Consider the following 23,630-nt stretch of genomic DNA (forward strand, 5'->3'; position numbering starts at 1 on the left):
CTCGCTACAGATGGTTCCAAAAAGGTTTCACACAGAAATTGTCTGGAAGACGGATCACCAAAATATTCAAAGGCTTACACACAAAAAATGAATGAGAAAACCATCTAATTCCTGTGAATTGGCCCTTAAATGCCCAAAATGGACTCCGAAAATGGTAAGACTTTACGTACTGCTCCCCCAACTCCCTCAAGAGGGTTCCATAAAGGTTTCGCAAAAAATCGTTTGGAAGTCATAACACACAAAAAACTGAGAAAATCAACTAATTCTTGTAAATTGCCCCCTAAATGTACAAAATGGACTTTGAAAACAGTGAGACTCTATGTACTGTTCCCCTAGCTCTCTACAGAGGTTTCCGTAGAGGTTGCGCAAAGAAATCATCCGGAAGCCATATCATCAAAATATTCATGGGTTAACACACACAAAAAACTCAGAAAATCTCCTAATACTCGTAAATTTACCACTAAATGCCCAAATGTACTCTAAAAATAATGAGATTGTACGTACTGCTCCCCCAACTCTCTAAGGAGGGTGCCATAGAGATTTCACAAAGAAAACGTCTGGAAGCCGTATCACCAAAATATTCATAAGCTAACAGACATAAAAAAAAAAGAGAAAATACCCAACATGGACTCTAAAAGTGGTGATATTGTACGTACTTCTCCCCCAACTCCCTACGGAGGGTTCCATAAAGGTTTCTCAAAGAAATCATCCGGAACCTATATCACAAAAATATTTATGGGCTAACACACACAATAAATTGAGAAAATCGCCTAATTCTTGTAAATTGGGTGTAGTTACAGATAGGGTAGTTGTTTTTCTTATTTTGGATTTTCTTTTCATGATCTTTAGATTTGATACAAGTTTCGACATAGTAAATTAAGTAATTAATATAGTTGAAAGTAATGGGCCAAGTCCATAATTAATTTAATACCCTCTACCACTTGGCCCATATATTGAATTAAGTTAAATGGGTGATTCGCATAACACAAATAACAAATTGAGGCAAAACGTGTATGAGGGAAAAGAAACCGCATACTTCAGGTAAAGGTTTTTCGTTGTACTTTATGTAATGCATATGTTGATTGTTACAATAGGTGGGAATAATAGGTATATGGTTGGTGATAAGGAATGTAGGGATGAGCTCTTAATGGCTGCAATTTTTGTACTTATTAGGGTAGGAGACAATACAGTAGTAGAGATTAATTTCAAGGTTTAATGTTAGATAAGGGTAGATTGATGATTGGACAAATCCAAGTAATGAATTGGTAAAAGTATTGGGTTGGCTTATCTATCGGTTGAGAACATAAGTGTCATCACGACTTGTGATTTTGGGTCGTGACAAATTGTTAAATGCTTAAAATGGACTCTAAAAATGGTGAGATTATACGTACTACTCCCTTTACTTACTATGGAGGGATCTATAAAGGTTTCACAAAAAAATCGATTGGAAGATATATCACCAAAATACTCATAGGCTAATACATACGAAAAACTGAGAAATGACCTAATTTTAGTAAATTGCCCCCCTAAATGCCAAAATGGACTCTAAAAATGGTAAGACTGTACGAAATGCTTCCCCAACTTTCGACAGAGGGTTGCGTAAAGGTTTCGTAAAGAAATAGTCTGAATCCATATCACCAAAATATTCATGGGCTAACACACACAAAAAAACAGAGAAAATCGCCTAATTCCTATAAATTACTCCCTTAATGCCCAAAATGGATTCTAAAAAATAGTGAGATTGTACATACTTCTCCTCCAACTCCCTACGGAGGGCTCCATAAGAATCAATATCACCAAAATATTAACGGGTTAACACACACGAAAAATTGAGAAAATCGTCTAATTCCTGTAAATTGTCCCCTAAATGCCCAAAATGCACTCCGAAAATGGTGAGACTATCAAACTGGTCCCCCAACTCCCTATAGAGGGTTCCATGAAGGTTTCATTAAGAAATCGTCTGGAAGTCCTATCACCAAATTATTTATAGGCTAACACACGAAAAATTGAGAAAACTGCCTAATTCATGTAAACTGGCCCTAAATACCCAAAATGGACTCTAAAAATGGTGATACTTTACGTACTTCTCCCCAAATTCCCTATAGAGGTTTTCGTGAAGGTTCCACAAAGAAATTCTCTAGAAGTCATATCACCAAAATATTCATGGGCTAATAAACAGAAAAACTAAGCAAAATGCCTAATTCTTGTAAATTACCCCATAATGCCCTAAATGGACTTAGGCAATGGTGAGATTGTACGTATTATTCCCCCAACTCCCTACGATGGGTTCCATAAAGGTTTCACAAGAAAATCTTCCGGAAGTCATACCATCAAAATATTCATGAGCTAACACACAAAAAAAACTAGGAAAATTGCCTTAATCCTGTAAATTTGCCCCTAAATGCCCAAAATGAATTATGGAAATGGTGAGATTGCACGTACTGCTCCCTCAACTCCCTATGGATGCTTCCATAAAGATTTCACAAAGAAATCATCTAGAAACCGTATCACCAAATATTCATAAGCTACTACACACGAGAAATTGAGAAAAAATATTTTTCCAGTAAATTGACCCTAAGTACCCAAAATGGACAATAAAAATGATCATAGTTTACGTACTTCTCCCTAACTCCATATGGAGGGTTCCGTAAACGTTTCACAAAGAAATTGTCTGAAAGTCATATTACCAAAATATTTATTGGCTAACATACACGATAAAAACTGAGAAAATTGCTTAATTCTTTTAAATTGCCCTTGCCCAAAATGGACTTTGAAAATGGTGAGACTGTGCGTACTTCTCTCCAACTCCCAAAGGATGGTTCCGTAAAGGTTTCACAAAGAAATCATCCAGAAGTCATATCACAATAATATTCATGGGCTAACACACAAAATAGAGAAAATCACAGAATTCCTGTAAATTGACCCCTAAATGCCCAAAATGGACTCTGAAAATGGTGAGACTGTACGTACTGCTCCCTCAATTCCTTACGGAGGGTTCCATAAAGATTTCACAAAGAAATCGTTGGAAGCCGTATTATCAAAATAATCATAGGCTAACAAACACACACGAAAAATTAAGAAAATTGCTTAATTCTTTTAAATTGGCTCCTAAATACCCAAAATGAACTATTAAAATAGTGATATTGTACGTACTTCTCCCCCATGTCCCTACGGAGGGTTTCGTTAAGATTTTACAAATAAATCATTTGGAAGCCATATCACCAAAATATTCATGGGCTAATACACAAAAAAATATAAAAATTGCCTAATTACTATAAATTACCCCTAAATGCGGACTGTGAAAATGGTGGTTTGTTCGTGTGTATTAGCCCATGGATCTGGTGCCTTGGAGCACTCTAAAAAATTTTCTGAAAAAAAAAATTATGAGGACCTCTGTAATGAGTTGGGGAAGCATTACGTATAGTCCCACTATTTTTAAGGAATATTTTTGTATTTATGAGGAAACTCTTAGGAACTATCTGACTTTTTTAGTTTTTTATGTGTATTAGCTCATTGATTCGGCGCCTGGAGTACCCAAAAAAAAAAAATCTGAAAAAACTTTATGATGACCTCCATAATAAGTTGGAGAAGAGTTGTGTATAGTCCCACCATTTTTAAGGCATATTTTCACATTTACCAGCCAACTTTTAGGAATTAGTGGACTTTCTTAATTTTTCGTGTATATTAGCCCATAGATTTAACACCTTGGAGCACCCAAATAAATTTTTAGAAAAAACTTTATGAAGATCTCAGTAATGAGTTGGAGAAGCATTGCACATAGTTCCATATATTTTAAGGGTGATTTTCGCATTTACGAGTCATCTATTAGAAATTAATCGACTTTTTTTTTATTTCTTGTGTGTATTAGCCATATGTATTTGGCGCCTAGGAGCCCCTGAATTTTTTTCTTTTGAAAGCACTTTACGCGGACCTTCGTAATGAGTTGGAGAAGCATTGCGTATAGTCCCACCATATTAAGGCATATTTTCGCATTTACTAGCCAACCTTTAGGATTTAGTCGACTTTCTTGGTTTTTTTGTGTATTAGCCCATAGATCTGGTGCATAGGAGCACCCAATTTTTTTTTTAAAAAAAATATTAAGAGGATATCCTTAATGAGTTGGGATAGCATTGTGTATAGTTCCACCATTCTTATGTCATATTTTCGCATTTACGATCGAACTTTCTTGGTTTTTGGTGTGTATTAGCTCATGAATCTGGCGTCTTCGTGCACCCAAATTTTTTTTAAGAAAAAACTTTATGAGGACCTTTAAAATGAGTTGGGGAAACATAGCGTATAGTCCCACAATTTTTAAAGTTATATTTCACATTTATGAGCCAACTTAGAAAGAATAGCTGACTTTTTATTGAGTATTAACCCATGGATCTGGCACTTAGGAGCACCCAAAAATAATTTCGTGTGTATTAGCCTATGGATTTGGCGGCTTGAAGCACCCAAAAATATTTTGTGAAAATTTTTATGAGGAACTCTGTAATGAGTTAGGAAAGCATTGCGTATAGTCCCATCGTTTTTAACACATGTCTTCGTATTTACGAGCCAACTCTTAGGAATTACGAGACTTTCTTATTTTTTGTGTGTATTAACCCATGAATCTGACGCCTTGAAGCACCCAAAATAATTTTCTAAAAAAATCTTATGACGACTTCTGTAATGAGTTGGAGAAGCATTGGGTATAGTCCCGTCATATATTTAAGGCATATTTTCACATTTACGAGTCAACTTTTAGAAATTACGCGACTTTCTTGATTTTTCATGTGTATTAGCCCATTGATCTTGTGCTTTGGAGTACCCCAAAAACATTTCTAAATTTTTTTTATAAGGACCTCCGTAATGAATTGGGGAACCATTGTGTATAGTCCCATCATTTTTAATGCATCTTTTCGTATTTATGAGCCAACTTTTAGGAGTTATACGACTATCTTGTTTTTTCGTGTATTAGCCCATGGATGACGCCTTGGAGCACCCAAAAATTATTTCTGAAAGAACTTTATGTGGACCTCCAAAATGAGTTGGAGAAGCATTGCTTATAGTCCCACCACTATTAAGACATATTTTCTTTTACGAGCTAACTTATAGGAATTATGCGGTTTTCTTGATTTTTTGTGTGTATTAGCCCATGGATCTGGCGTCTTGGAGCACTCAATTTTTTTCTTTTTGAAAAACCTTTATGAGAACCTCCGTAATGAGTTAGGGAAGTATTGTGTATAGTCCCACCATTTTTTAATAGCATATTTTTGCATTTATGAGCAAACTTTTAGAAATTACCCAACTTTTTTTTTGTGTGTATTGGCCCATAGATCTGGTGCCTTGGAGCACTCAAAAAAATTCGGAAAAAACTTTAAGAGGACCTCCGTAATGAGTTAGGCAAGCATTGTGTATAGTCCCACCATTTTTAAGGCATATTTTCGCATTTATGAGCCAACATTTAGGAATTACACAACTTTCTTGGTTTTTCGTGTGTTAATATTAGCCCATGGATCTGGCGCCTTAGAGCACCCAAAAAGATTTTCTGAAAAAAATTTCTGAGAACCTTTGTAATGTGGTGGTGAAACATTGCATATAGTCCCACCATTTTTAAGGCATATTTCACATTTACTAGTCAATTTTTAGGAATCATGTAACTTTCTTACATTTTCGTGTGTATTAGTCCATTGATATGACGCCTTGGAGCATCCAAAAAAAATTCTAAATTTTTTTTTATGAGGACCTCCGTAATTAGTTGTGGAAGCATTGTGTATAGTCCCACTATTTTTAAGACATATTTTCGCATTTACGAATCAACTTTTAGAAATTACACATCTTTCTTGATTTTTTGTGTATGCCCCATGGATGTGGCACCTTGGAGTACACAAAGAAAATTCTGAAAAAAAATTATGAGGACCTCTGTAATGAGTTGGGGAAACATTGCATATAGTCTCACCATTTTATAAGGCATATTTTTGCATTTACGAACTATTTTTTAGGAATTACGCGACTTTCTTGTTGATTAGCCCATAAATCTGGCACCTTGGAGCACCCAAAAAATTTTTCTGAAAAAACTTTATGAGGACCTTCGTAATAAGTTGGGGAAGCATTGCGTATAGTCTCACCATTTTTAAGGTATATTTTCGCATTTACTAACCAATTTATAGGAATCACGCGACTTTCTTGATTTTTCGTATCTATTAGTCTGTAAAATTTTAAAAATCCATGTAATGAATACTATTTGAACTTAAATTTTGTGAGTTCATTCGTGACAACTAAGTAATGAAACTTGTAATTTTCGAGGAGTAAACACTACTTTTTTTCAAGTTCAGGGATCATAAAACAAATTTGTAAGATTATGTTAACTTTTTATTTATGCATATTAATAATTTTTTTAAAATATAAGTGATCGACTATGTTTGAACTCAAACTACTGGTATTCTTTGAACAAGAAAGCCAAGTGAAACCATACTGCTGACTTGAAGAACAAATCTTCATATTGTTGGTAAACATCAATTTCATTCTAGTGCACATTTTTCTCATAGTACCTAACTGTTTGAGAATTATTTTTAACAATTATTATTATTACTATATATATATATATATATATATATATATATATATATATAGTACTAGTATTATTTTTATTGTTAGATTGGTAGGCTGCCTAGAATTTTAAAATGCCCTATTATCCTATGTATGACAATAAAGAAGAAAAAATATTTTAAAATGTGTTTAGTGCTTCTATCTAGCTAAGTGCATAGCACAGAATTTATTCTTTTGAATGATTATGATAAGTTTTTTTTATATGTCTAGTATGATTAGTACAATAAAATTGCCTAGAAAATCGTTAGTCCTAATTAGTTTCTAGGAGGAATACTTCTAGATTATCTAAATTTGATACATTTTATTCGATGCATATCTAAATTCTACCTTATTATTCGAATGTGATATTTTTATAGCATCGATCTTTCTACACGTTAATACGTCAAAAAAACATGAATACATAACTTTCTTGAAAATACCAAAAGATAATATGATACAACATGTTAAGCTATACAAAAAATAACATAAAATCTACACCATCAATTTATATAATTTAAATTCAAATAATATTTATTATAATGTTGAGCAATACCATGCTGAAAAAGGTATATATTTATATATTCAAATAAAAAAATTATTGTCAAATATGCGCACCATGTTTTCCTCCGTGAATGTAGGCCCAGTAATAATTATTATTATATATAAATAAAAATAATAATTGGCAAAATAGATACAAAAAGAGATTTAAAAATTCAATACCCCCCAAAACACACGCTCCTATTAAGGATTTACATGTGATTTTTTTTCTTAGGTATAGTGTGGTCAGTAAAATTAGAACAGATAAAAAAAAACTAATATTTAATTTCTTTTTTATTACATCGAAATTTAAATTTGTGATTCCGTGAATTCTCAATGATCGCCAGACCACGTCCTTGGATACTTGTTTCTATGTGATTTTGGAATTTTGTGGATTTATTCTATTCAATCTGTCAATTGTCATACATGTTGATGTCAACTTTTTCAAAGATATTGACTTTTATTTTCTGTGTAGGTATGTATCACAATTCACAAGCATCTTTCACAGTTTCCATTAATAATAATTGAATTAGTGCTATCACTTCAATTTTATTGTGTAGTGTTGTGTTGGTGGATCGAGCCTCATTTTCAGGCATTTGTGTCCCCTTCCTACACTTCTCTTTTATTGGTCCAACATACCCTTTATTGCATTATATATATATATATATATACACACTGATGGTATAAATAATGCTAAGAACTTTAAAGATCGAGCTCCTGAGAATTCAAATCATGGAAGCCACTTTTGGTTACCTATCTTATGTTTTAGGTTAGTTAATTAAGTTTTTTTTATCAATGGTTACATATTATTATATTTCTCATAAATATACACATTAACAAAGAGTGATAAAATCTTCACCGGCATTAGTTAATTGTCATTGGATCCAGTGTCGCTATAAACTTTAGGGACATTTACAAAGAGTGCTAACTGCCGCTAAAAATACTTTTTTAATAACAATTAACCTATTGCTGTAAATTAATAGTTGTTAAAGGTAATTTTTGACGTAGAGAATGACGATGTTTGAGCCAACAAGTTGTTGAGCTAAGAGGAAATGAACCATTTTAAAAAATAACCTTTTTGATTATATATAAACGGTTGAATCTTCTTGAAGAGTTTGGGGGGGGGGGGGGGGGGGAGGGGGGATCTAGTGAAGTGCAAAGGGTTCAAAAATTACTCTAGTCACAAAGTATAAAATTTATACATAAAATTCTATTATTTTTCGAATTCCCTTATATAAATTTCTGACTCTCCTCGAAACTCACTCTATTATTAAAAGTCTCCTACATCGACCCTTGTACTAAGTCACCCCTTTATTAATACACACAACAAAACATGAGTATTTAATAACTTGCTATATATATACCACATAGTCACCTAATATAAATAGTTCCATTATTAGTAGAAGAAGAAAAAGAAAAAGGCAAAGAGAGTTGAAAAAGACTTTTAGCAAAATGGGAAGTCTTCAAACAAAAAATCATAAAAACAATCCAAATGCCAAAATTATTGAAGAGTTGAAGTATAAAGTAAGGTTACTTCAAAAAGAGGTAAGTGAAATAATGTGTATAAGGGAAAATGAGAGTGAAATTTACAATCAAGAAATGATAGTTTTTGCACTAAAAGAAGAAGAATGGAAGCAAGAAAAGAAGAAACTTAATGAAGAATTAAATGATTTGAAGAAGAAATTGGAAGATTATAAAGAAGATGAAGAGAAAGTGGAAAATCAAGAAATGATGAGTGAAAAATGTGATAATAAAGAGTATCATATGTTGGTGAGAAATTCATTGTTGGAGAAAATTAGAGAAGAGGAAGTTAGAAGAGATGAAGCTATTGAGAAATGGAAAAATCTCTATTTTGTTATTAAAAATGAGCTTGATGAACTTATTCAAAGGACAAATCAAGGTAAATTTCATTTTGTATTATTTTCTTATTTTATTTTCTTATGTTTTTAGTCCTATTTGGTTTATGCCCTTTTCACATGGCAATAATGATTTGAAATTCGAGTTATTTCATTAAATAACACTTGCTTGGAGGTCGCTCCTAGAAATATGGTCATCCATGTCCTCTCATGTTAATCTCTCGAGTCTCTTATTCGTCCTTTTTGTTAGGTTCATTTGCCTTTTCATCTACCATTCCCCTCCTTTTGCTGGGGGTGGGTACATGGTCCAAAAGATTTCAATTGAGTTCCGATCATCGAAAAATAGTAATGTACAAATAGAGTAAGAACAAGTATTTTCATCAATAAATAAATTGTTGAATCTTGTCGACTTAAAGAAGCTTCTAGCGTTTAAAGGTAACTCAAGAGTTTATTTAGGTCACAAGTTCATATTCCAAGTGTGATATTCTTGCATTTTTTCGAATTCCCTTGTTAAAATTCTTTGTTTAACTTAAGTTCTACTTTTGAATATATTGAAGTCTTGTCCAATTAGTAAAACTTAGCTGCAGGAGCGAAGCCAGAGCTCTAGTTACTGATTTGGTGGAAACAATTAGTTTTAGCCCAAAATTTTGTATTTTTATTAAGAAATCCACTTAATATGTATAAACAATTTATCTAAAATCCAGTAATTATCTTTCTACAATCCAGAACTCAAAACTCAAAATTCTGAATTCGTTTCTGCTTAATTGTAAGATGCAAAATGGATTCTAACCATTCTTGATGGTGTGCTTAATTTGTTTTCATAGGAGAAAGACTCTGCTGGAGAACAGAGGAAGTGGAACTATTAGAAGAGCTACATATGGAGTTGAAAGCAAAAGAAGAAGTCATTGCACATTTAAAAGAAAAAATTGCTTCAATGGAGAAACAAGAAGTTAAGAGGGAGAGGGAGATTGATATTTTGAGGCAAAGTTTGAAAATTATGAGTTACAACAAAAAGATTCCTAGCCTTTCTAAAGTTTTTTACAAAAACTAGAATTTTCTACGATGTTTGCATAGAATTTTCTACGATGTTTGCATCAGGATAGACTGTCTATATCGGACTCAATCTTGTGTGAACGCGAGATACTTTGTGCACCGAATTGATTGTTTATTAGAATTTCTATAATGCATTGCATGTAAAGATCATAGAAATACCAATATTTCTTTGGTTTCACTAAAGTATAAATGTGTACTCATATGATATGTACTTCTCATAAGGAACAATGTTACTTGCTAGCCTCATTTAGCAATTTAGTAAAAAATATGGTTAATTTATGACCAAAGGAACTGTTTTTTCGTAAAAGTAAATGATTGAGACGAGTTATGTCTAGCTACCTAGTTATTTATAAGTATCTTTTATCATATACTTTTTTATATATTTGTCTCTGTCCAATCAAATGCGTCTATAGCGTAGATAATCAGACTATGAAACTAGATTAGGGACCATGCTCCTCGTTTTTTCCTATGGCTACGTGCTATTATATCCTAAAGAATAAGAGTTCCATTAAGACTATTAACTAGTGATTTTATAAACACCCTCACTATATTCTTCTTATATTTTTGTCTTCGTCTAATCAAAGACGTCTATACCATAGAGAATCAAGCTCAGCAAAAACAAGACTAACGACCATGCTCTAGGCTTTCTTATGTTGTTATCAATATCATAAAGAGAAAGATAGTTTGTTGAGCATCAAATACTTTAAATGCTTGTGGAACCCTAAGCGCAGACATCTCGAACTTTGAAACTACCCTTCCATCGATATCGAAAGCAAAACTATTTGACTTATTTTTTTCTTTTTCTTTTTGGTTCATTTTATAAATAATCTAATGCGCAAACAAACACCAACAAAAAATAATTATAACATGCTTATATGATTAATAATAACATAGTGATAGATAATTCTTATTGGTTACAAATGCTTATATAACACATTAGTGAACAATAATTCTTTTATTTATTATTTTTAGTTCCAATTCCAAATGTGTTCTTCACCCCATCAACTGCATCTTGAGCCATGTGCATCATTTGCTCTCCAGTCTAAAACACAAACCAACAAGAAAAATAATTTAATACACCAAAAATATATTTTAAATATATTTTTTATAATCGCACTCCAGAGTAGTTTACGCACACCTCGACTGATCAATGATATCTAATAAAATTACCTGGTGAAGAAATCCAGAATTATGTTCCCTTTTTTGATGAGCTGATTCACAAGCTCTCTGGATTGCATCTTCAACTTTGCTAACAGAGTGATTTGCCTACCAAAAATTGCAAGTTTATAAGAGTAGAAGGAAAGAAAAAAAAAATAAGGTAAAAAATTAAGAATTTACCAAACAAATAATTTTTATATATATTTTTTTACGTCTGTTTCATTTTATACAATGGTGATTTGATTAAATGATGAGTTTAATCATATTTTTTCGTGCATATTAAAAGTATCCTTAGAATTTGTGATATTAAACATGTCCATATGCTTCTATGGTTATAAGAGTATATTGTTGAGGGTAAAAACTAAAGTTTAAAGTTTAAAATTTTCAAATATGGATAGATATAGTGTTTACAGTATAACTTCAATAGAACTCAGTACCTTTGACTCGACTTGTTACAACTCACAAGTTTAGAACCAAGTAAGCTCAAAATGGCTAAAATCTAGAAATCATAAAATTCAAATCTTGAATTGGCCTTTACTTTCAAATACATAAATGTATCATTCTTTTATCATATAAAATGAGATGGAATAAACCATAGATTCTAAGATATGATATTTCAACCTGAGCTTGGCTATGGGATTGATCAGGATTGCATTGAGCACTTGCCATATTGATCTTGATATATTATATAAAATTATATATACGTATATATATTAAATATATAAAACTCCTTAATTTTTTTTTATGTTTTTGGTATTCAATATATATGTATGTAAACCTTTTGGGCTAATGAGAAGTTTTTATAGAGAGATTCTTCAGTGATTGGTTTTTAGATAAATTGAAATGCACATTTTGCTGCTATGTTATCTGCCTTTTTGTGGCTAATTTTTGTTTGACATTGAGAAAAATATGTTAATCCATGCATGCTTTAGATATAATCATGTTTTATTTCATTCCATTTTTTTTGCATCTTTATCTCTTTTTTCTTTATAAGATAAAATCTAAAAAGTATTTGTTTATGACAAAAGATATGTTAAAGGGAATAAAATACAATTTTAAATAGGGAAAATGGTTCGAAATATACTCGAACATTGACCGAAATTGTTATAATAATCCCAAACTTTGGGCAAGACCTATTACCCATTACATCATTATAGATAGTAACTTGTCCAGCTGGGCACAAATATCAATATCGCCATAAGGTTGTAAATAAATCAAGATATTTGCAAAAGGGATCATAAACTTTTTTTCTTCTGAGAATGGTAACAAGTACAAAGGATACTAAATTCCTAATGTTTAAGTACATACACAAATGATGCCAACAATGTCAGTAAAGCTACTATAAGCTCAAGAAGAAAGTTAATTCTCCAGTTTTATTTCAGTCCTTTTCACGGATGTGTACTCAGAAGCAACAACGCGCAACCACAGAAACAAGACACTGGTCATTGGGAACATTCACTCGAGTACTCAACTTCAAATGGTCAAAATATTCCCGAGGGAGATTCCCATAGCACGCACTCAATGGATTAGTAGACGAGCACACAAGCTGGCCAGAACACCACCATTATGAAAGGAAGGGTAAAACTTGGGATAGAAAGCAAGAATTTCAATCTTTCAAACAAAACCAAACATGCATTGTTTACTTACTATACATGAACAGCTGAAAGACATAACCTAGACGAGCATTTTGAAATGCCTGAGTGTTCTTGCAATACCTATGAAATTGTATTAACCTTCCAACATTAGGGTAATATGCAAAGTACTGGCAAACCAAAAAACAAGTTTCAAGAATGGCATAAGTTTTATGCTTCTGATAAGTACGAACGGCATATATTAAACTAAGCCACCACTGATGCCTAACAGAAAAAAGGAACCAAGTCAGACAGAGTATTGTCCTCTGTATCACATAAGCAGTGAAATGCCAGAACACAGTAACCTAAACTTAAGTGTTGCATAAGCAATTCGACTCTCCGAGAAAATGACAATACAGAAGACTGCTCAGGTTGCACAAGAAATAGTGAAATAGAATGAATGGTGTACACAGTTTTCTCGAGAAATATCAATTGAAAACCTGAATTGCTGAATCACACATCTGGATAACCACCATGTAAGTAATATGAAAAGGCCAATAACTACACCTAAATCCCAAATTAGGGTCGACTACAATCTACATGAATCAGTCATTCTACCTGTCATGACAAGAGAATTCATCCTAATATCAGACACAGTCAACCTACACAGCCTTTCTTCTTTATCCGAAATTGGGGCGAACAATGGTTTGCACATGTAAATTTGTCACAACAATGACAACGAAACCATAATTTTTCCAACAATATCAGCTAAAACTCAATCCCAAGCTAGTTCAGGTCAGCAGTATGAATCCTCATCACCATAAGTGCTTCGTTTGAATCCAAATATTTCATTATTCCATACTTAAAACTTATCTAACACTACAAGTTCCCTAATATGCTCTAATGATATATACTAAGAATCCTCTAGTGTTTTTTTTATCATTTGCTAGAACTGACTAGATTTCAAATTAGTATAGATGATTGCCTTCCATAGAAAAAACATATTTTTTTGGATAGATTTGCCAACAGCGAGACTCGAATCAGCTCTTACATCTTCGAACTTATCAATTGATCAACCAAAAAGAGAAAACAGCTCTTAGAAACTACTTATACCTCACAATCAGAGCTATAAATTCAAGCTACAACTAATTATTGCTTCATAATCAAAAACTCAGAACCCAAAGCCCGAAAAGCTTTCAAAATAACACGAAAAAATCGATGTGAATAAGCAAGCTATGATGAAATTTCTAGAGCATCCAAAAAATTGATCTATTCCTTCAGAAAATTAAGTACAACGTACCATAGGCAAGAGTAAACCCTAGGTAGGGGGAGAAAACAGCACATATATTGTTGTTTCTAGCGGGGGGGGAAGAGTTTTAGGCGATAGATTTAGTTGATATCGGAGTCATCGAAATCATCCTGAAAGAGATTGAAGAAGTCGGAGTCGGCGAGACGGAGGTGTTCGCCGCCGCCGAGTGGACCTTCGCCGAACATGTCGATTGCGTCCACGTCATCGACGTCCATAGCCATTGTTGATCCCTGTTCTTCCATGCCTGCTAAATAGTCTACTACCATTGGCTTCATTGTTGATTCTTCTTCTTCTTCTTCTCTCTGCGGTTGCAATTGTAGCTTTGGGATTGAGAATTGTGAAGTGCTAAAGTTCCAAAAGAAGTGTGTACGGGTCTATTTATAGAATGGGAATCGGGTCAAATATGGACCCGACCCGGACATCTGGATTATACCGATTATATTGAGAGAGACAAGAAAAGGAAAAATGAGTCAATTTAAAATTTAAAATATTTGAAGGTTTACACTACTTCCCTTGTTAGTTGTCATGTTTTTCTATTCTTTCTACTTGGATTTACACTTTGAGTCGAGGGCTTTTGAAAACAAATTCTCTACCTTCATAGAAGGGCTTTCAAGAATAATTTCTCTACATTTACAAAAATAGTAGTAACGTTTGCGTATATTCTACCCTCTCTAAATCTCACTTGTGGAATTCCACTAGATATATTGTTGTTATAATATTAAATTAATATAATTTAATTTAGTTTCAACGATTAGTCAAATTAACTTTTGAAAAGCTAAATGTGACCGGTAAAAAATAGGAAGTATTACGTATCTCCATTTTAGTCTTGATTTGATTACCTTTCCATAGAAAAGTCTTGCCATTTTGTTGGACAAGAAGAGCGAGTCTCAGTATGTTGTGAGAAGTCAATAGGAAACTTGCTATCTTTGATGCTCGTCCATAACTATAATATGTTATTCTTTTGAACTTGAGTTAAACCAATTCGAACCTCACAAGCCAAAATTGTGAAGTGAAAAATTGAACCATGCCGAATTTATTTCAGTATGGTAATGATATAATATTTTTAAAATCGAAAAATTTTACCAACTTTGTGCATTCTACAATTACACTATAGAGAGGCTATTTGCGAAAGACCGTAACTAGTGTGACTTATAAATTGCAAATGATAAATGGGACTTATATCAAGTAGGATGTCTGCGTCACATCATTTGATGCGGTCTCTGAATACAACGTGAAGCAATTACTAGTATGGCTTATAAATTGCTAGTATGACTTATGAAGAGGATAGAGTTAAATACAGACCGCTACCTCGAGGAGGCAGAGAGTTATTTCTGAAAGACCCTCGACTATATAATTTATAAATCACAAATGATAAATGTAACTTATAAACCAAGTAGAATGTCTATGTCACATCATTTGATGCGGTCTCTAAACACATCATGAAGCAATTACTAGTGTGACTTACAAATTCCGAATGATAAATGTGATTTTTTTGAGCTATTTGGCCAACGGCGAGGACATTTTTGAGATTTCACCATTAAACGGAAGGCAAAGTTGTTCCATTTCGAATAGTTCAAGGGCAAAATAGACCCTTTTTAGAGCAAGAGTTCAACAATATTAGGAATTGAAGTTGTCCCTTGTTCTTGGTTCTTTGTATGTACAAACATCAGATGCATGTATCTGGTAAAAGAATCAATGGAATCTACAAACAAAATGTTGAACAAGTAAGGTATTTTCTTCAGATTGCAGGATTGAATCATTTCGAGAATAGCTCGACTCTATCTAGGTGGCAAGCAGCAGCAGGATTTTGAAGGCAGTTACAGAAGCTCTCGTCGTCTTTTGGAAATGATGCTGGCAAAGGATGGTCCGGTATTACACCAACCTAGAAAGACGATACACATCAATAACCATATTTGCTCGTGGCAAGTATATATCAGAACGAGAGTGAGAGAGATAGAGAGTGTGTGGACCTTGTCTATATCGTTGTGAGCAGGAGTTTCATACCGAGCAACTGTAACAGCCACGCCAGAGCCATCAGATAGCTGGAATACAGACTGGATTTTACTGTATCAGAAGAAGAAACAAGTAAGAATAGCATTCTTCTTTTGCCAGCTAAAGTGTATTTGCATGTAAGTAATAAAGTTATTACCCCTTGCCATATGTTGGTTCACCAAACAGCTGTGCACGCTTGTTATCTTTCAAAGCACCGGCTAAAATCTCACTTGCACTTGCAGTCCCTTTGTTTACCTGACAAACTTATGGTGCTGAGTTTGGCCCGGGGAGAGTTCAGGGATTGGCGGAATCAGTGTGTGAAGTGTGAACTTAAGTTTTGGAAAGAGAAACTAGAACAACTTTTGGTGAAGCCAAAGATAAACTTAAAATGCTGAAGTGCGACAGGAAGTGAGCCTCTGACTGGAAAGATTTGCAGTGCAAAATACGAATTTCATGTCAAACTCAAATACACCGGAAGAATAGGATCATTATACATCATTAAGCACCAATATTTGATGAATGAGAACCACAGTCCAACCGTGAGTATCACAAAACAAGAAGATGCCATGGAATTTAAGTACACAAGGGGAAAAAAACAAAGAACCAACTCAATTGTCTACCTTCATCATAAAAACCACTTAGCTGAGGTTAGGCTAATCCATGTCGATATAAATGACTAAGTATGACTAAACTTACCAGAACAGCTAGGGGTTCTGAAGCAGCTACTACATTACTCCCATCTGTGTCATAAATATCTCGAACACCACGGCTATCACAAATGTATACAATCACACCTTTATCCAACCTGGTTGGCAGTGAAATCCATTGCATAGCACAGTTTAGTCTTCTTGCATAGCAGTAGCAGTAGCGTCAAAGGGGCAAACATTAAAACGTAAAAGCTAGAGAATAATAATATGCTGAACCAAAGAAAGAAACTTCATTGTATCACTAACAAAGTAATCTCATAATCTCTCTGTTGTGAATTGAAAATATTATTTTGACTTGACTACATTGTATTAAAAGAACTTCTAGTATTTAAACAATATATAGACCTATCTGTCACTCTTATGTAAAAAGAATAAAATAGGGAAAGAGTTTTCATTGTCAACACCTACATCGACCCTTGAAAAGATGAGTAATACTTATTGAGAAATTAGCTTCGAGTACATTGGATCATCAGAAGAAAACTAAGCAGACACTTCAAACTGGAAAATCCAAACACAACAAGCTTACCAAATTTTTGCTATCTCAACTCCTTCAGGGAAGAGACCACCACTGCACAAGATTTCAACTTTCAGATCACAATTAAAGACTGTGAAATGAAGACATGGTGAGAGCTCATCACCTGTTATCCCGAAGGTCCAAGACAAAGGCCTTAACATTGTTTTTCCTTAAGGTTTCAATCGCCTCTCTTACAGCACCTATAGGGAGATTTACATAACTATTTAGCTGGAATTTATGAAAAAACTACCCCGGTGTTTAACTCTTCGAACACGTACTGAAATCATCACATTTCTAGAAATTTTTAGTGGAAGCATGAATAAAATGATAGATATAAAGCGTAGCAATATGAAATGCAGGATTCACTTTCCAAATGATTTCATTGTCATTGACGGAAATGCTATTTTCAACTATGGCATACTAACAGTGAACACACCAGTAAGATCAAGACAAATTCTAAACCATGAAGTGTGTATAACTTATGATAACCAAATCAGAGAGTAGAAAAAAGTTTCTCCAATTTGATGCAATGCATCTGCATAGTGACAAACCACTCCTTAGAAGGGGAAAAAAAGAAGAAGCAAGGCCACTAGTTCAGATAATAGGCGATTTGAGAGTAGTCTGGTTGTCTAGCAAGTAGGATAGTGTTTTTAATAGTAGAAGTAGTTGATAAGATAGTTTACCAGAAGCGTTCTGGTTGAATGTTGATAGTTTGATATATCCAATCAGAGGAGCATCATCTCCTCCAGTGGGTAGCTTGCAGATTCTTGATTTTACAGGATTCAGAGAAACTTTTTCCCGTCTGGAAGACAGCAGATTATTAGTATTTGTTAAGAATATGTATCTCTAGCTAAGAATATAAAAGAGCATAATCATTAAAACAAAAAAACATTTACATATCTTTACTGTAAGAACAGCTAAGGAAGAAGGTATGAGCTGAAACTTATTAATAGATGCATTAATAGCTTCTTCTTTAATACATATAAAGAGTCATATTTAAAAGTAACAGAAGTATGCAGATCAAGAAAACTTTAGAAGAGTTCAACAAGATGAACACACATCAATGGTAGCTGCCTTGTCTCGGATCCATGAAGTACAGTTAGTTCCACACCACTTCCTTCAGGTCCTCTGTATGTCAACAAAAATAACAATAAATAAAGAGTAAAATATATACATATAAACTTAAGTTATAGACCGAATCGCTAGTGGAAACAGTCTACCAACCTGTTGATATTAGGATCTTAGAATCAGAAAATATTATGAGATATTGACCTACAGTTACAAACCTATTAGCCACATGATTCTTGTTTATGAACTCACATGTATGATAGCAGAGTAAAAATACTTTTACTTCAGCGTTTTTTTCTTTTTCTTTTTGATAAGTCAATGTTTCTCCCTCATTAATCAGAAGTCATACTGTTTCTCACAGGAATATTTCCAGTTTGATTCAGTATAATGTGAGAAAAAATTAAGACCTCGCGTTATAGCATGTAGATCCTATCATTAGGTTTCTCAGGTGCAATAATAAGTAAGTAACAACAACAACATACCCAATGTGATCCCACAAGTGGGGCATGTACGCAGACCTTACCCCTACCTTGGGAGGTAGAGAGGTTGTTTCCGATAAAACCTCAGCTTAAGGAAAGGCGTATCAAAGCAGATTGAAAATAAATAACGGAAGTGAAAAAATCATGGCAAAATACTAATAAAAAAAAAAAGCATGGCAATCGTGACAAGTAAGTAAATTCAATAATTTACTGATGATTCCTTTCGTTCAAGCTCTCAATTGTTGTGCTTCACTTGTCTGGTGAACCCAGAATAACATTTCAACTCATCAATAATTTGAACTGTGAAGCATAAAATGACACTGCACTTCAGGACCAGAAGAACACTTACTGTAACCGTTCTGCTGCATCATATATACCCATGTTTTCTGTGCTGGTATTGTCAATTTGTAGGATGATATCACCAGATGAGATGCCAGCCCTATTTGCAGGACCTCCTGGAGAAGCTGAGATAACGACCAGTCCAAAGGCTGATCCATTTTTCCCCGATGGATAGCCAATTGACAACCCTACTCCAGTAAGTGCATTTTGAGTTCCTGACTGCCTTCAAAAAACATATGAAGAAATCTGTTTAGGCAGCAAATTTTTAATCAATCGGGGTGGAGTAAACTCACCAGCTAACAAGACAAGAGAAAACAAGAACCATACCCGCAAACTTTTAAACTTTTCGGGCTCCAGAAAACGGGTGAAAGGGTCATCCAGAGTGGCAAGCATCTTTTTTATTGCTGCATCTGGAGACAGTGTAGTGCAATGATTTAACAATATGTACATTTATGGGATGGAAAACTACAGCTGTAGCTGAGACAAGTCATTTCAGACTTCAGACAAGTTCAAAGCTTCAAGGTTGGTTATTGGAATCTGTACGTTTCTATCACTATATATATATATTGATAAACAGAGTTTCCTCCCACAAATGGCATGGTTCCAGAAAATAGATGAGGTTGCATAAAGCACATATCAGACAAAAATTCAGAACTCAAGATACAAACTATTAGTCCATCATGCAGGTGACCTTGACCAAAAGGTATATCCACAGATTGATGGGCACAATATAGCATCTTGTCGGCAAAAAAAAATAGAAAAATGTGCCGGGTACTATTTTGCTAAGTTGCATCTTGTTATACATGTTTGTAAGGTTAACTAATACATTTTCCCTTCTATATAGATTGCACACTTTAGTCCTCTAGCTACTCATAATAATGAATTCTTCTTTTTAAATCAAAAGCTTTAACGCAGATGCATAGCAGATCATTTCTTCGCTGAGTATTCTGCAAAACTTCATGCAGATAATCACTAACAGATCATCCGAAAAAAGGGTAAAACTTACATGTTTCCTGCCTTGTGTTCATTGGTTCATTTCGTAGAGCATCTTCTCGGTACCTAAACCAACTTTGACCATTGAAGGTCTTGTCAATATATGCACGGTCAATTGTTCTCCATGCCTCCAAGAAAAGTAGATTTTCTTCAGTGAGAGCAACTGTAAAGTGGGAAGAAAATAGGAAATTCGTTACATATATTTGAATAATCGAGCCTTACAAAATGGAAAAGCTTGACATGATCCATCAAACTGACAGACTTACAAGAAGGCGCTTTGACAACAGCAGCATTAACTGCCATAACCAGCATTAGTCCTATGCAGGACCGAACAAATATCTCAGGTACTATACTCTTAAAAACTTCCGAATGCTTTAATGTTTTGCGGAGACTGGTTTTGAATTTTCTTGGTAGAAAAGCTAAGCCATTTTGTATAACCAGCAAACTTTGCTTATCTATGAATATTTTTCTACACCTCCGGATTGGCTGAGAAAACATTCTGTTTCTGTACATTTGCTCAATGTAGCATAAAGGAGAGCAACTTCCAGAGTTGTCATTGCCACTTCTTTTCAGACGCAATATAGGATGATATACTCGAGAGTTATTACTTCTGCTGTACAAAGAATTCCATGAAAGCCCCTGCAGAATGTTTATTGATGAAGTCTACTTGACTATCTATATCGTGTAAATTTTGCACTTTTGCACCAAAAACACAAAGACAAGTAGCTTTTAGTTTGGAGATGCTTTACTTCTTGTTTACTGAATGAATATGTTGATTTTGTTCCTTCTAGATGGTCCACCACATACAAGCAGGAATAATTCCTCATAATCATTTCTCAGCCATCCAGCTCCTTTAAAATTAACTAAAAGGAAAAGGGTTAAATTTTCCCATGTACTATCTAAAATTGAGCAACTTTGGCCTCCATAAGCTTTTGGTCTAATATTACCCCCTCCGCTGTGAAGCAGTCTTATTTTTACCCTTGACCCCTACTACTGAAGCTCCAAAGTAAGGTTGATGGGTAAATTTGGACATTTTTTCTCAAAGAATTTGGACACATAGAGTCCACCAATATTACACTGGAGTTCCGTTAACAAAAAGGAAAAATACGTGACGATTTGTTAACAACAAGAATATGAATGAACCAAAAGTGTGACAGAGGCAACATTGAACGATTTAAATAGTACAGGGAGAAATTTGGACCTTCTCCCTTAATATCATAATGTTTAAAATATATGATTTTGGTCTTAAAAGACCAATTATGTACCAGAACTGCAATGAAATAGCATGAATAGAGTGGAATGGATATAGCGGAACCATGTCGCCTGCACCAACTAGTTTGAGACTGACTCAATGAAACAAACTCGATTCCAACAGAAACACAGTTATATATATTAATCACTGAATACAAGTTACAATGTAGGATAGGCACAACAAAATAATAATACACTAACTAAGGAGAGATTAACCGAGAAAGAAGTAACCAGAAAGGGATGAGATACAAGACCATAGAAAGGAGATGAGAGGATAGAAAGCCAAAGCTTGACATAATAATTTTCCATAACCGTTCTTCTAATTCCTAGTCCTTTTTAACAAAGTGTAAATGGGCCTGGATCCCAAATAAAACTCTCTAATAGCCCGTAGGCCCTTATGGGGTCAGTTTGGTTCACAACAGACTGATTCATATGACTGAATGAAGGAATCAATTTTTTACCTCTCTGATTCAAGCCTCTCAAATAATGTTCGGATCTTTCAATTTCTACCTTTTCTTTCATTTGACACACTAAATATCGTGAGATTATCATCAAATGAAAAACAATGTAAAGTTTCAATCTTAACTCGAATTACTGGCTCTGGGAAAACTTTAAAATACATAAGTGTACTTGTTTACTATATAAGTTTAAACAAGGATTTCCATGTTACTTCAATGTTTCACAATTGAGAAAACAGACTGCTTAAATAATGAACTCTCTTAGTTTTAATCTATACTACAGTCTTCCCCTTTCAAGAATTTCAAAAATATTACACACAATTCAGTCATTAAAATTATTTAATCCAGGCCAGCTAGTGCAAACCTTCATTATTCCTCCAGACTTAGGCAGATGTACAAAAATCACTAGATTTTCTCCCCTCCTAAACTCATTTTACACTTCAATACTTTTCTAAGAAAACTAAAACTATCAAGCTAATTTATATCTTCTTCTACTACCATTCATCTTGAGGCAAGAGTTTATCGGAAACAACCTCTCTACCTCTGAGGTAGGGACAAGAAGCGGAGCCAAGTAGGATCAAGGGGTTCATCCGAACCCCCTTCTATGGAGAATTATATTGTTGGTTAAAATTATCTTTTATGTATATAAAGTAGATGTTGAACCCCTCGATGAAAATTCTGACTCCGTCACTAGGTAGGGGTAATGTCTACTTACACTCTACCCTCCACATAGACTACACTAGGTATGTTGTTGTTAGCTTCCACTACCATTCATACTACACAAAAAAAAATTAGCAGTATTTTCAAACTCTATTTCCAGTCAAATTAGCAGTATTTTCACATTGAAATTGAGGGAAATTAACGAAATCAAGAACACCAACTAAAAGAACAAACAGTAATATGAAATATTAGGGAATTTGTCCACTAGAACAAATGGGTTACTTGAAGAACCATAAAAAGACTTAACTTTCCAATTTTCACATACCTTAAAAGAAATAATGGGGTTTCTTCTACTACCATTCATACAACACAAAATCAAATTAGTACTATTTCAATATCAATTTCCAGTCAAACACCGTCACATAAATTGAAACATTGATAAATTAATGAAATCAAGAACACCAACTAAAAGAACAAATAGTAATATGAAATGGAATTTGCCCACTTGACCAAATGGGGTTATTTCAAGAACCATAAAAAACTTAACTTTCCCATTTTTCACATACCTTAAAAGAAGTAATGGGGTTTCTTCTGGTGATGGTGAATGAAAGAGAAGGAGAAGGAGAAGGCGAACTTCCCAGTAGAGCTTCCATTGCTAGCTCAGAAATGAAACGATTCCAGGTGCTAGCCAAATTTCAGCCACAAAAGATTCTTTTCGATTCTGTTTATTATCGTTTTGCTTCTTTCTTCTTTTTTTCTCTTCTTTTTTCCCCTTTTTTTTAAAAAAACTTCGGAGGAATCCGAGCTCCCACCTTTTTGTTCTCTAATTGATTCGTATTGATACTCTGAAAATGGGAGTTGTTTTATTATTCAAAAAAACCCTCTTTTATTCTTTATCTTTTTATTCTAGTGGCTCGATTTTTTTATTTGATATTTTGTATTGAATTTCTATTCAAGGCAGGGTTGTGTATCGATCGATTCGGTTTGATTTTGAAGTTGATTAGTTTAACTTATTGATTATCGTTTGTAGACATGCTAAATCACTATAGAATTGTTAAGATATTGACTTATCGATTATTGATCGTTATTAATTTGATTATCAATAAAACCGTTAA

General features: G+C 33.9%; 4 protein-coding genes across 5 annotated transcripts; 1 reads left to right on the plus strand and 3 right to left on the minus strand.

Annotated features, from left to right (window-relative positions):
- Window positions 1-8,481: 8,481 nt before the first annotated feature.
- On the plus strand, window positions 8,482-10,256 carry LOC125828625 (uncharacterized). Its single transcript, XM_049507942.1, has 2 exons — window positions 8,482-9,007; window positions 9,788-10,256. Exons 1-2 carry the CDS (start codon window positions 8,560-8,562, stop codon window positions 10,012-10,014), a joined length of 675 nt encoding a protein of 224 aa, XP_049363899.1. The 5' UTR covers window positions 8,482-8,559; the 3' UTR covers window positions 10,015-10,256.
- A 589-nt stretch (window positions 10,257-10,845) lies between these two features.
- On the minus strand, window positions 10,846-11,914 carry LOC125828632 (late embryogenesis abundant protein 29-like). The gene is made up of 3 exons (XM_049507949.1): window positions 11,796-11,914; window positions 11,187-11,282; window positions 10,846-11,058 (listed from the first exon to the last, which is right to left on the minus strand). Exons 1-3 carry the CDS (start codon window positions 11,841-11,843, stop codon window positions 10,972-10,974), a joined length of 231 nt encoding a protein of 76 aa, XP_049363906.1. The 5' UTR covers window positions 11,844-11,914; the 3' UTR covers window positions 10,846-10,971.
- Window positions 11,915-14,112: 2,198 nt separating this feature from the next.
- Window positions 14,113-14,378, minus strand: LOC125828633 (small acidic protein 1). The gene has a single exon (XM_049507950.1). It carries the CDS (start codon window positions 14,327-14,329, stop codon window positions 14,135-14,137), a length of 195 nt encoding a protein of 64 aa, XP_049363907.1. The 5' UTR covers window positions 14,330-14,378; the 3' UTR covers window positions 14,113-14,134.
- Window positions 14,379-15,643: 1,265 nt separating this feature from the next.
- LOC125828612 (carboxyl-terminal-processing peptidase 2, chloroplastic) lies at window positions 15,644-23,238 on the minus strand. Of its 2 annotated transcripts, none has more exons than XM_049507927.1 (13): window positions 23,082-23,238; window positions 20,413-20,785; window positions 20,160-20,309; window positions 19,481-19,563; window positions 19,164-19,372; window positions 18,327-18,395; window positions 17,951-18,069; window positions 17,392-17,467; window positions 17,280-17,321; window positions 16,743-16,851; window positions 16,204-16,301; window positions 16,025-16,118; window positions 15,644-15,936 (listed from the first exon to the last, which is right to left on the minus strand). In XM_049507927.1, exons 1-13 carry the CDS (start codon window positions 23,166-23,168, stop codon window positions 15,811-15,813), a joined length of 1,635 nt encoding a protein of 544 aa, XP_049363884.1. In that variant the 5' UTR covers window positions 23,169-23,238; the 3' UTR covers window positions 15,644-15,810. The 2 variants fall into 2 exon arrangements, with proteins under 2 accessions (XP_049363884.1, XP_049363885.1); XM_049507928.1 differs by lacking the exon at window positions 23,082-23,238 and adding an exon at window positions 22,841-22,880.
- Between the last annotated feature and the right edge of the window lie 392 nt (window positions 23,239-23,630).

This window comes from Solanum verrucosum, unplaced genomic scaffold, assembly GCF_900185275.1.
Source record: "Solanum verrucosum unplaced genomic scaffold, falcon-dt-bn FXZP01000273.1, whole genome shotgun sequence".
Taxonomy (NCBI): Eukaryota; Viridiplantae; Streptophyta; class Magnoliopsida; order Solanales; family Solanaceae; genus Solanum; species Solanum verrucosum.

Coding starts and splice junctions, on each gene's coding strand:
- LOC125828632 (XM_049507949.1), bottom strand. CDS start 11,843: ATGGCAAGTGCTCAATGCAATCCTGATCAATCCCATAGCCAAGCTCAG. Junction 11,283..11,795: donor AATCCCATAGCCAAGCTCAG/GTTGAAATATCA, acceptor AATTTTTGGTAG/GCAAATCACTCTGTTAGCAA. Junction 11,059..11,186: donor ATTCTGGATTTCTTCACCAG/GTAATTTTATTA, acceptor TTTGTGTTTTAG/ACTGGAGAGCAAATGATGCA.
- LOC125828612 (XM_049507927.1), bottom strand. CDS start 23,168: ATGGAAGCTCTACTGGGAAGTTCGCCTTCTCCTTCTCCTTCTCTTTCA. Junction 18,070..18,326: donor ACAAGGCAGCTACCATTGAT/GTGTGTTCATCT, acceptor GCTGTCTTCCAG/ACGGGAAAAAGTTTCTCTGA. Junction 16,852..17,279: donor GTTGAGATAGCAAAAATTTG/GTAAGCTTGTTG, acceptor ACTGCCAACCAG/GTTGGATAAAGGTGTGATTG.
- LOC125828633 (XM_049507950.1), bottom strand. CDS start 14,329: ATGAAGCCAATGGTAGTAGACTATTTAGCAGGCATGGAAGAACAGGGA.
- LOC125828625 (XM_049507942.1), top strand. CDS start 8,560: ATGGGAAGTCTTCAAACAAAAAATCATAAAAACAATCCAAATGCCAAA. Junction 9,008..9,787: donor TATTCAAAGGACAAATCAAG/GTAAATTTCATT, acceptor TTGTTTTCATAG/GAGAAAGACTCTGCTGGAGA.